Below are 12,772 nucleotides of genomic sequence, written 5' to 3' on the forward strand. Positions count from 1 at the left end.
CCATGTCCTGCCTCTATCCTCCCTCTTCTTATCCTACAAACAAGTACTCTCCCCATCTTCCGAGCCTTAGTGAAGGCATATCTTCTCCAGAGGCCTTCCCTGAATAAGCCCTCATTTCCTCTTTTCTGCATTGCACTGATTTTCTGTCTTTAATCACCCTTCCCTCAGCTCCACAGAATGTATGTACATATCCATGTTTTATTTATTTATATTAATGTCTGCCTCCTCTAGACAGTATACTCATTGTGGGCAGGGAGTGTGTCTGTTTTATTGTTGTATTGTACTCTCCAAGCATTTTGTACAGTGCTCTGCACCTAAGTGTTCAATAAATATGATTGATCAATTGATGAATAAATAATTTATAATGTATAATATATAATTTGAATATATGTACATAAGTGCCCAGGAGTTGGGCGTGGGGAGAGTATCAATTGTCCAAAGGTCACAGATCCAAGTGCAGAGATGATGCAGAAGGGAGAGCAAGCTGGGGAAAAGAGGGCTTGATTGGAGAAAGCCTCTTGGAAGAGATGTGACCTGAATAATGCTTTAAAGGTGGAAAGAGTGATCGTCTGGAATATAGGGATGGGGAGGGCTTTGCACACAGTAAGCATTCAATAAATGCGATTGATTGAATGAATGAGGGAGTTCCTGGCTAGGGGTAGGATGTGGAAAAGTGATTGGCAGAGCTGGCGCTAGAGGAGTGGAATGTATGGTCCAGGCTGTAGTAGGAGATCAGTGAAGTGAGGTAAGATGGGGCGAGATGATTGAGTGCTTTAAAGCCAATCGTAAGGAATTTCTGTTTGATTTGGAGGCGGATGGGCAGCTCATTGGAGGTTCTTGAGGAGTGGGGAGACATGGACTAAACATTTTTGTTAATAAATGATCCATGCAATCAATTAATCAATCATATTTACTGAGTGCTTACTGTGTGCAGAGCACTGTACTAAGCGCTTGGGAAGTAGCAGAATGAAGTGTGCTGTTGATGCCTATTTACTTGTTTTGTTGTCTGTCTCCACCTTTTAGACTGTGAGCCCATTGTTGGGTAGGGATTGTCTCTATCTGTTGCTGAATTGTACTTTCCAAGCACTTAGTACAGTGCTCTGCACACAGTAAGTGCTCAATAAATACGATTGAATGAATGAATGATTGGATTGGGGTGGGGAGAGACAGAAGACCGGGAGGTGAGCAAGGAGGCAACTGCAGTAGTCTGCAGTAGTCAAGGCAGTATAGAAGAAGTGCTTGGATCAGCATGGTAGCAGTTTGGATGGGGAGAACAAGACAGATTTTAGCAAGGAGGTCTCTATTCTAGGTATCCCTAACCCAAATCACAAGATAGGAGATATGAACCTGATTAGACCCCCTTTCCTCCCCTAACCACCCAATTTCTCCCTGCTAAGAGCTCATTCCTGTTGGTGTCCATGTGGGAACAAATGGCCAGACCTGGAGAAGGACCCAAATGCAGCCCCAGGGTGCCAGCAGCAGTCAGTCAATTGTATTTATTGAGTGCTTACTGTGTGCATAGCACTGTACTAAGTGCTTGGGAGAGTACAGTACAACAATAAACAGACATATTCCCTGCCCAGCGACTGTGCTGGAGCCTCTGTGTCCAGCTGAGTCTTCCAGTTGCACCTCACTGAATTCAGCCACAAAACCAGGGCCAGGCACACAGCAGCCACACACATACCCCTCCAAAAAACAGCCCCCTCTCCCCAACCCCCGCACCACTAGTGGGCGAGAACAAACCATTCTCAGATGGGCACTGTTTAAAATGATTTGTCTCCAGAGAAAAAACAGGGCACATATGGAATTTAATCATTCTGCCTCTCATCCCCTACCTCTAAGATTCCCAGAAACAGAAGGATTGGAAGGCATTTTACAGTTAACTTGAGCCGCCTAGTGAGTTGCCATTCCTCGCTCTTGTCAAGGGTTGGAGCCCTCCTGCCCAGTCATCAGAATGTTCAATCCAGTTTTCAGCTCCCCCTCAACCCCGCTTCCCCATCCCCTGTCCCCCTTCTCCACACCTGAAAGATCATTATTTGGAGCAAAGTTCAAAATACTCAATTCCCAGAAAGCAAATGGATTCATTTCTCATTCTTCTTGCCCCATGTGTCACGGGAACAACCTGATTAACTTGCTACCCCAGTGCTCAGAACAGTGCATAACACATGGAAAATGCTTAACAATTATTATCATTATTATTCTGAAGGACTTAAAATACACTTGAGCCATCTCTGGAGATGGGGTATGATGAAGAAGAAAGGAGAAGGGAGAGGGCTTCGAGGAGAGAGGTATATTGGGGTAAAACTGGTCAGGGCTGGGAAGAGAAGGAAAGAGACAACTGATTTATCACTTGATTCTCTATGGAAAAATTGTTGAGCACATATTTTGTGAGATTTATAAAACTACGTAGGGAAGTTACCAAACTACCGCTTTTTCCAACCAAAACAGCTAAACTAAATTATGGTTTTGCTGTATTTTTCTAAAATAGACTACAGTTCCTTTTGTCCCCAAGCACATTACTTATTAAACCGCAATTTACTGTGCTGTTGACAACAGTGCTGCTGTATTGTATGAAAACATCAGAGAAGCAGGTTGGTCTATTGGATAGAACATTGGCCTGGGAGTCAAGAACCTGGGTTCTAATTCTGTTTGCACCACTTGTCTGTGGTGCAAACACTGTGGACCACCCCCTTCTCCTCCACACGTTATCTGACCTTGGCTTCACAGACTCCGTCCTCTCCTGGTTCTCCTCTTATCTCTCCGGTCGTTCTTTCTCAGTCTCTTTTGCAGGCTCCTCCTCCCCCTCCCATCCTCTTACTGTGGGGGTTCCCCAAGGTTCAGTGCTTGGTCCCCTTCTGTTCTCAATATACACTCACTCCCTTGGTGACCTCATTCGCTCCCACGGCTTCAACTATCATCTCTACGCTGATGACACCCAGATCTACATCTCTGCCCCTACTCTCTCCCCCTCCCTCCAGGCTCGCATCTCCTCCTGCCTTCAGGACATCTCCATCTGGATGTCTGCCCGCCACCTAAAGCTCAACATGTCGAAGACTGAGCTCCTTGTCTTCCCTCCCAAACCTTGTCCTCTCCCTGACTTTCCCATCTCTGTTGACGGCACTACCATCCTTCCCGTCTCACAAGCCCGCAACCTTGGTGTCATCCTCGACTCCGCTCTCTCATTCACCCCTCACATCCAAGCCGTCACCAAAACCTGCTGGTCTCAGCTCCGCAACATTGCCAAGATCCGCCCTTTCCTCTCCATCCAAACCGCTACCCTGCTAATTCAAGCTCTCATCCTATCCCGTCTGGACTACTGCACTAGCCTTCTCTCTGATCTCCCATCCTCGTGTCTCTCTCCACTTCAATCCATACTTCATGCTGCTGCCCGGATTATCTTTGTCCAGAAACGCTCTGGACATATTACTCCCCTCCTCAAAAACCTCCAATGGCTACCGATCAATCTGCGCATCAGGCAGAAACTCCTCACCCTGGGCTTCAAGGCTGTCCATCACCTCGCCCCCTCCTACTCACCTCCCTTCTCTCCTTCTACTGCCCAGCCCGCACCCTCCGCTCCTCCACCACTAATCTCCTCACCGTACCTCGCTCTCGCCTGTCCCGCCATCGACCCCTGGCCCACGTCATCCCCCGGGCCTGGAATGCCCTCCCTCTGCCCATCCGCCAAGCTAGCTCTCTTCCTCCCTTCAAGGCCCTGCTGAGAGCTCACCTCCTCCAGGAGGCCTTCCCAGACTGAGCCCCTTCTTTCCTCTCCCCCTCGTCCCCCCTCCATCCCCCCGTCTTACCTCCTTCCCTTCCCACAGCACCTGTATATATGTATATATGGTTGTACATATTTATTACTCTATTTATTTATTTTACTTGTACATTTCTATCCTACTTATTTTATTTTGTTGGTATGTTTGGTTCTGTTCTCTGTCTCCCCCTTTTAGACTGTGAGCCCACTGTTGGGTAGGGACTGTCTCTATGTGATGCCAATTTGTACTTCCCAAGCGCTTAGTACAGTGCTCTGCACATAGTAAGCACTCAATAAATACGATTGATTGATTGATTGTCTGCTCTGTGACCTTGGGCAAATCACTCAGTGGACAGAGCATGGGCTTTGGAGTCAGAGGTCATGGGTTTGAATCCTGACTCCTCCACATGTCTGCTGTGTGATCTTGGGCAAGTCACTTAACTTCTCTGGGCCTCAGTTACCTCATCTGTAAAATGGGGATTAAGACTGTGAGCCCCATGTGGGACAACCTGATCACGCTGTATCCTCCCCAGCACTTAGAACAGTGCTTTGCACATAGTAAGCACTTAACAAATGCCAATTATTATTATTAACTTCTCTGTGCTCTAGTTCCCTGTTCTCTCTCTTGCTTCCTGAGACAAAGAAACAAAAGCAAAAGAATACCCAGAACTGACAGAAATTATTTCAAATATAGACTAGGTAAAAGCGAAAGAACATATATTCTAGAGTAATTAAATTAATGAACAAATAAAGAGTTAGGCAGATAGCCATCCATAGCACTTAAAATGGTTTATGTACATAGTGTAACAGGGAACTCTTTATCCTTATCTATTAAATTGTGCCCATATGGGTGTGTAAACCTTCACATTTGCCTAGAATCTTCTAAAGGTAAAAGAAAGTGGTCAGGAAAAACAGATGGAAAGGTTTTAAACAGTGATTGAACTAACTCCTCTAACTACCAGGAGTCCCTAGTGAGCAGAGCTGAGAAGCAAATCTTGCTTCAAGTTGATTGAAATGTGAGTTGAGTGCATTGAATTGAGCCTTGAGATCTCATTGCACTGTATTTTTTTTCTTCCTTTCTCCAAGGGTCATCAGTAGTGCAGGGTCCACTTTAGGGAATGTGAGTAGTGACACACAGGGGTGGGTTCAGAGGGTGGGTAATTTGGTATTTTACTCATATTCTAATGGATGAATATAAAGGATTCTCATCCGGTTGGCATATGGAACCAAGCTAAGGGAGGGGTGATCAACACCTAGGAAGATATGATGTCATTTCCAAGTGACCAAGGTCATTAGGAGAAATGATCAAAAACTTGCTGGATGAAGTACTATAAGGTATAGAAAATTTCACAGGCTCACAATGGAAGTTAATAGGTTGATTCCTGCAGTAGTAGTAATAGTAGTTATTAAGCACCTATTCTGTGCATAGCACCATTCTAAACACAGGGAAAAAGTACCCAGGTGAGAATCTGATATGGTCCCTAACCTTAGGAGGACTAAATATGGCAGTAAAAGATATAGGGGTCATTCAGTTGAATAGTAATAGAAGCAGTATTGCCTAATAGAACATGGGCCTGGGAGTCAGAGGACCTGGGTTGTAATCGTGGCTTTGCCATTTGTCTGCTTTGTGACCTTGGACAAGTCACTTAAATTCTCTGTTCCTCAGTTATCTTGGCCCAGTGGATAAAGCACAGGGCTGGAAGTCAGAACGTCATGGGTTCTAACATTGGATCTACCACTTGTTTGCTGTGAGACCTCGGACAAGTCACTTCACTTCTCTTGCCTCAGTTCCCTCATCTGTAAAATGGAAATTAAAACTGTGAGCCCCTAGTGGGACAGGGACTGTGTCTAATCCAATTATCTTGTGTCTACCCCAGTGCTTAGAATAGTGCCTGGCATATAGTAAGTGCTTAATAAATCCATCATTATTATTATTATTATTATTATTATTATTATTATCTCAGCTGTAAAATGGGGATTAAGACAATGGATCATGGACTGTCCAACCTGATTATTGAATCTATCCTAGAATTTAGTACAGTGCCTGACACAGAGTAAGCATTTACCAAGTACTCTCAAATATATATATGTATACATACATACATACATTACCATTGATAGACATGCATGTATATGGTAGATTTTGAGCGCTTACTATGTGCAGAACTCTGTACTTAGTACAGTACATGGCACATAGTAAACATTTAATAAATACCATAATTATTATTATTATTACTAAGCGCTTGGGAGAGTACAATACAACAGAATTAACAGACACATTCCCTGCCGATAATAAGCTTACATGAAAGAAGGAGCGGATGTAGCGACCATGTGTCCCTCCTTGCCTTGTACTCAGCACAAGTCCAACCCAAGCTAGAGTATCTTCTCCAGTTCAATTCACCTCAACCCAAGAATAATGTGTGACAGTAGCCTCTATTAGGTACTCTTAATGGACAAAGCACTGTATTAGGCATTGAGAAAAAATACACGGTCAATGACCCATATGGGATGCATAGTCTAGGAGGGCAGAGACATTAGAAAAGAATAACAAAGACATCTTCAAGAACATTGTCTTATTCATAGAAAAGGTTTTATTGATTTCTTGCTGAAAAATTTCCACTCCTTTCTTCCTCCCTCAAATTGGCCACTCTAGGCCAGGTCAAATAGAGCCTTAAGGTGTTACTTCAAGATCCATCACAAACTGATGTTGACAGGATTAAATCAATTTAGGTTTCTCTATGATCGTGTTTAGTCTTCTACCCAGAGGAACAACATTCTTCATCCTATAGCAGTGGTCATTCTTGGTCTTGCAAGCATTCCTGGTGGCCCTTCCCTTTCTCCCTGCTCCTGCTTCTGTTCCTCATGTCTCCCCTCCTTCCTCCTTCTATTGTAGGGGTAGACATTTGTATCATTAAGAAAAGATGGATCTTTAAACAACAGGCAAGAGAAATATTGCCAAATAGCAACCTTCAAAGGAGCAATAATAGCAATTTACCTTGGAAACAGCCTGATTACACAATATATGCAGGTAAATACTAGCCAAATGTAAACTGGTACAGCCCTATTATCCCTGATCTTGGTTATGGTAATGGAGAAAAGTCTCATGGAAACCACTGTAGATCAACAGCCACTATGCTGCCTGCTGCATATAGGATGACCTACCTAGTTTGTCCACAAGGTTCTTTTTTTTGTTTTGTTTTAATGGTATTTGTTAAGTGCTCACTATGTGCCAGGCACTATACTAAGCGCTGGGGTACAAGCTAATCTTGTTGGACACGGTCCATATCCCACATGAGGGTCACGGGCTTAATCTGCATTTTACAGCTCAAGTAACTGAGGCACAGACAAGTTAAATGACTTGCCCAAGGTCACACAACAGATAAGTGGCAGAATTGGGGTTAGAACCCAGATCCTTCTGACTCTCAGGCCCATGCTCTTTCTACAAGGCCATTCAAGATTCCCTCTTTCTTTGCATGATCGTGTTAGAGACTGTCCAGCTGGAAAGCTGGCTATCCTTCCTGCTTGTTGACATATTGGAGTCCCAGGTGGTCATGGTCCGGAGCAGAAGTTGAGTTTCATGACTCATTAAACTGCATCTTCCCCATCTGCCCAGAAACAGCATTGCCTAGTGGAAATAGCATGGGCCTGAGAGTCAGAAGATTTGGGTTCTAATCCTGACTTTTCCACTTACCTGCTGTGTAACTTTGCGAAAGACACTTAATTTCTCTGTGCCTTAGTTACCACATCTATAAAATGGAATTAAAGCTGTGGGCACCATATGGAACATGGATTGTGTCCAATTTGATTACCTTGTATCTATCCCTGCACTTACTGAAGCACCTGGCAAATAGTAAACACTTAATAAAATACCATTAAAAAAATCCCAAGCAAACCTAAACATCCTTCTTAAGGAAACTTATGCTTACATAGCTAGAAATGGGTAGCTTATTGTAATGGTGGGCAGTAAGGTATTCACTGCCAGCCTTGGCAGGCTTATAAAATCAGAGGTAATAATAGTAAGTATGGATTTGTTAATCAAGTACTTTGTGCCAATCACTGTTTTAAGTGCTGGGGTAGATACAAGATTGTTAGATCCCACATGGGGCTCACAATCTAAGTAAAAGAGAGAACAGATTTTGAATCCCTATTTTGCAGATGAGGGAAGTGAGGCAGAGAGAAGTTAAGCGATTTGCTCAAGGTAACACAGCATACCAAGTGGTTGAGCTAGGATTAGAACTCAGGTCCTCTTTGTTTCTGGAGAATGCATGAGGCCCTGGCATGACCATTACAGGCTTTATGAGTAGCCAAGTTTGCCTCATTGGGCCTAATCATTAGAAACAAGAGGGATGGTTGAATGTCACTTCCCCAAGATCCCAACCTGGAGAACCGTTTCTCCTGCATTCTGTCCCAAAGATCAGTCAATCAATCAATCATATTTAGTCACCTGCCTAAAGATAGTAGTTGAAGCCATGGGAGTGAATATGTTCTCTAAAGGAGTGGGTGTAGATGAAGAATAGAAGTGGACCCAGAACTGAGCCTTGAGGGAATCTCAGAGTTAGGGGATGATAGGCAGAGGAGGAGTTTGGGAAAGAGACTGAGAATGAGGGGCCAGAGAGATAGGAGAAGAGCCAAGAAAGGACAGAGTCAGCTAAGCCAAGATTAGATGATGTTTCCAGGAGGAGAGGGTGGTCCACAGTGCCACAGTGTCTCAGGCAGCTGAGAGGTCAAGGAGGATTAGCATGGAATAGAGGCCATTGAATTTGGCAAGAAGGAGATCATTGGTGACCATTGAGAGGGTGGTTTCCATGAAGCAAAGGGAATGGAAGCCAGATTGGAGGGGATCAAAGAGAGAATTGGAGGAGAAGAAGTGGAGACAGGGAGTGTAGACAAATTGCTCAAGGAGTTTGGAGAAGAATGGTAGGAGGAAGTCTTGGGATCAAAGGGTCCTTTTTTTAGAATAGGCGAGTCAGTCCCCATTGACTTAAAATGGCCTTGGAGCTTCTCCCTAAACCACTAGCCCTCTTCTCTGGTCCCTATCCTTCCCTGAGGTTAAATGTGTTCCAGGTGGAACCATAGCTAAGTACCCTGTATTAAATTGGGTTAACTTTTTCCCAGGGAACAGGTCCTCAGGTTTTGAGTTTCTGTCTGTTCTAGAAACTTCTGGTGTTCCCTTCCCCAAAGCCAAAGACACACCCTTCTCTGTGTGGGGACTATCGTGGGTGACAGCCCATCCACATATACTGGAATTTTCTGGTTACTGATGACTGCCTTTCTCTCTCCCCAATTTTCAAAGTGCCTGTGTTGAACTGAGACTCAGCAAAATATATTCATTCATTCAGTCATATTTATTGAGCGCTTACTAAGATATCTCAGTGACCATCAGTTTGGTTCAGTTCAAACATAGGTCCCTTTTTTCTGTCCCTCATGTTCTACTCTCACTCTTTTCAGGTGAACCTGGTACTGAGCGAAGGAAGGTCCCTGGGTCTCATGATAAGAGGAGGAGCTGAATATGCACTGGGGATTTACATCACCGGCGTGGACCAGGGTTCTGAAGCAGAAAGTGGAGGCTTGAAGGTGAGAGCAAATGTGAAGCCACTAGAAAACCTGGTGCGGGGGAAGGGGAAAGGGTATTCCACTAGACTGGCGAGACCCACACACCTTACCAGGCCTCTGTGTTGGTCCTCCTCATGTTTGACAGCCTTTCTAAGAAGAGCTTTAAGGTCGCTACAGTGGGATTTTCATTCTGGATCCATAAAGCTCTTTAAAAAGTCCTTTAATCTCTTTGGAGAAGTAGCATGGCCTAGTGGATAGAACAAGGGCCTGGGAGTCAGAAGGACCTGTGTTCCAATCCCAGCTCCGCCATTTGTCTGCTGGGTGACCTTGGGAAAGTCACTTCACTTCTCTGGGCCTCAGTTATCTCACATGTAAAATGGAGATTAAGACTGGGAGCCCCATGTGGGGCAGGTACTGTTTCTAACCTGATTAGCTTGTATCTAGCCCAGCACTTAGAACAGTGCCTGGCACATAGTAAGCACTTAACAAATACCACAAAAAAGGAGGCAGCATGCTAAGGGAGGAGGTGAGTCATCATCATGGCATTTCTTGAGCACTTATTATGTGCAGAACACTGTGCTAAACACTTGGAAAAGTACAATACAACAGAGTTGGCAGCCACATTCCCTGCCGACAACCAGCTTACAGTCTAGAAGGGGAATTTAGAATCTGCTCTCATCAGCAAACCATGCTCCTGTGACCACTCTTGGTTGCTGAGACCTCATGGTCTTGATGAGGAATCAATCAATCAATGAGTTGTATTTGAGTTCCTACTGTGTGTAGAGCACTGAATGCAGCATTTTCATTCATTCAGTCCTATTTATTGAGCACTTACTATATGAAGAGCAATGAACTAAGTGCTTGGGGGAGTACAATATAACAATAAATAGACATATTCCCAGCCCACAATGAGCTTACAGTCTAGAGGGGGAGACAAATATAAATAAATAAATTACAGATATCAACATAAATGCTGTGGGGCTGGAAGAGGGGGATTAATAAAAGGAGCAAGTCAATGTGACACAGAAGTGAGTGGGAGACGAGGAAAGGAAGGCTTAGCCAGGTAAGGCCTCTTGTAGGAGATGTGCCTTCAATAAGGCTTTGAAGAAGGGGGAAAATAATTGTCTGTTGGATATGATGAGGGAGGGCATTCCAGGCCAGAGGCAGGTTGCTGACGAGAGGTTGGTGGTGAGATAGTTGAGATTGAGGTGCAGGGAGCAGGTTAGTATTAGAGGAGCAAAGTGTGCAGGCTGGGTTGTAGTAGGAGAGGAGCAAGGTGAGGTAGGAGGGGACCAGGTTGGGAGAGTACAATACAACAGAATTGGTAGATTTATCCCCTGACCACAAGGATCTTACAGTCTAGAGGGGGAAACAGACATAAATCTAAATAAATTATAGATATATACGTAAGTGCTGTGGGGCCGAGGGTTGGTGAATAATAGGTGTCTGAAAGGGTACAAATCCAAATACATAGGTGACACAGAAGGGAGAGGGGGTTGGAAAAAAGAGGAAGCACTGAGCTGGGTGATACACAACTGTCCTTAACTGCCACCAAGCCAAATTGTCAGAGGGGAGCAGTAAAACTGCCTGCCAGCTCTGCTGCCTTAAGAGGACACTATGAAATGGAAGATTCGAGGCCCACTGGTTGACAGGCATAAAGAAGCAGCCTGACCAGAACACTTAGGAATTGTTAATTGGTCTGTCTGTTACTGACAGCCGTGTGTCTTGGGAAAGTTACTGAACCTGTCTGGGCCTGTTCCCTCCTCTGTAGAATGAGAAAATCCTGACAGCTCTCCAGGGATTAGGATAAGTAATCCTTTTCTCAACCTGAAATGTTTTCCCCAGGCCTGCTCAGAAGTACCATTTTGGCCCCTTCCAAGTCCCCCACCCCTCATTCCAACTCCTGCCTCTCACCAGGATCAAAGAGCTCATATGGCTTACAGGCAGATTCACTTTGGCCTGGCCTATGCTGGCGATGTGAAGTAAATTGAAGCAATTACCTGAAAATCTCAGGCTAACAACTCCACTTTGCCCTTTACTTTTCTGGATCTTTCATGTGCAAATGATTCTTGCACAGAATTTCCACATGAATTTTCCACTTTATGATATAGGTGGGGTCTGGACCTCAAACCAGCAAAAATTCCTATGATCAGACTGTCACTCCTGGAAATATCATTCCCAAACTGGACATTCCATCTGTGTGCCAGGTACCTTAACACTGGGCAAGGGCTAGCATCCCATGGAGAGGCCTTAATTAGCCCATTCAGAAAGTGTATGGTAAATCTGAAGTCTCTTTGGATTCGTGTTCACACCCCAGGCAATAACGTTCAATAGGTGCAAATATAATGTTCCCTATTCAGCACTCTTCCCTCTCCGAGTCCAAACGGTTAATACTTTTAGTGCATTGGTTACTATTTTCTATTGACTATCCCTTCCAATGAGCTTAAAATGTCCACACATTCCTGCTTCATCTGGATATGGCTGGCCTATAGTGTTATGTTGTCAGAGAAGGTTTGGTGGAGTTAGGGACATTAAAAAAATAAAGGAGACTGTTGAAATAGGTGGCCAACCAAAGTGACACATTTTTTGATATTAATGGGTTCATTTTTGTAAGATGAATACCCCTGGGTTAAAATACAAACTCTCATTGGGTTTCAATCAATCGGTGGTATTTACTGAGCACTTGTTGTTTGTAGAGCACTGTACTAACTGCTTGGAAGGATCCCAAGAAGCAGCATTGGCTTAGTGGAAAGAGCACAGGCCTGGGATTCAGAGGACCTGAGTTATAATTCCACATCTGCCACATGTCTGCTGTGTGATCTTGGGCAAGTCAGTTAACTTTCTATGTGTCTGAGTTCCCTCATCTACAAAGTGGGGATTCAGTACCTGTCCTCCCTTCTACTTAGTCTTTGAGTCCCGTGTGGTAACTGATTATCTTGTGTCTACCACTAGGGCTTAGTACATTCATTCATTCATTTAATTCATTCAATTGTATTTATTGAGCACTTACTGTGTGCAGAGCACTGTACTAAGCGCTTGGGAAGTACAAGTTGGCAACATACAGAGACGGTCCCTACCCAACAGCGGGCTCACAGTCTAGAAGGGGGAGACAGACAACAAAACAAAACATGTTAACAAAATAAAATAAATAGAATAAATATGTACAAGTAAAATAAATAAATAGAGTAATAAATATGTACAAACATTTATACATATATACAGGTGCTGTGGGGAGGGGAAGGAGGTAAGGCGGGGGGATGGGGAGGGGGAGAGGAAGAAGGGGGCTCAGTCTGGGAAGGCCTATTTGCTTGGGAAGGTATTTGTTAAAGGCTTACTATTTGTAACACACTGTTTTAAGTGCTGGGGTAGAAACAAGCTAATCAGGTTGGGCGCAGACCCTGTCCCACCTGGGGCTTACAGTCTTAATCCCCGTTTTACAGATGAGGTAACTGAGGCACAGGGAAA

General features: G+C 44.3%; 1 protein-coding gene across 5 annotated transcripts in view; it reads left to right on the top strand.

The window, feature by feature from the left end:
* WHRN (whirlin) overlaps positions 1–12,772 on the top strand; it is a 136,446-nt gene that overhangs the window by 43,743 nt on the left and 79,931 nt on the right. For all 5 annotated transcript variants that reach the window (XM_038745428.1, XM_038745429.1, XM_038745432.1 and 2 more), the window contains exon 3: positions 9,203–9,328. In XM_038745428.1, the coding sequence (XP_038601356.1) occupies positions 9,203–9,328 (126 nt within the window). The remainder of the gene's footprint in view (positions 1–9,202; positions 9,329–12,772) is intronic.

The sequence above is a fragment of the Tachyglossus aculeatus genome, chromosome 4 (genome assembly GCF_015852505.1).
Source record: "Tachyglossus aculeatus isolate mTacAcu1 chromosome 4, mTacAcu1.pri, whole genome shotgun sequence".
NCBI lineage: Eukaryota > Metazoa > Chordata > Mammalia > Monotremata > Tachyglossidae > Tachyglossus > Tachyglossus aculeatus.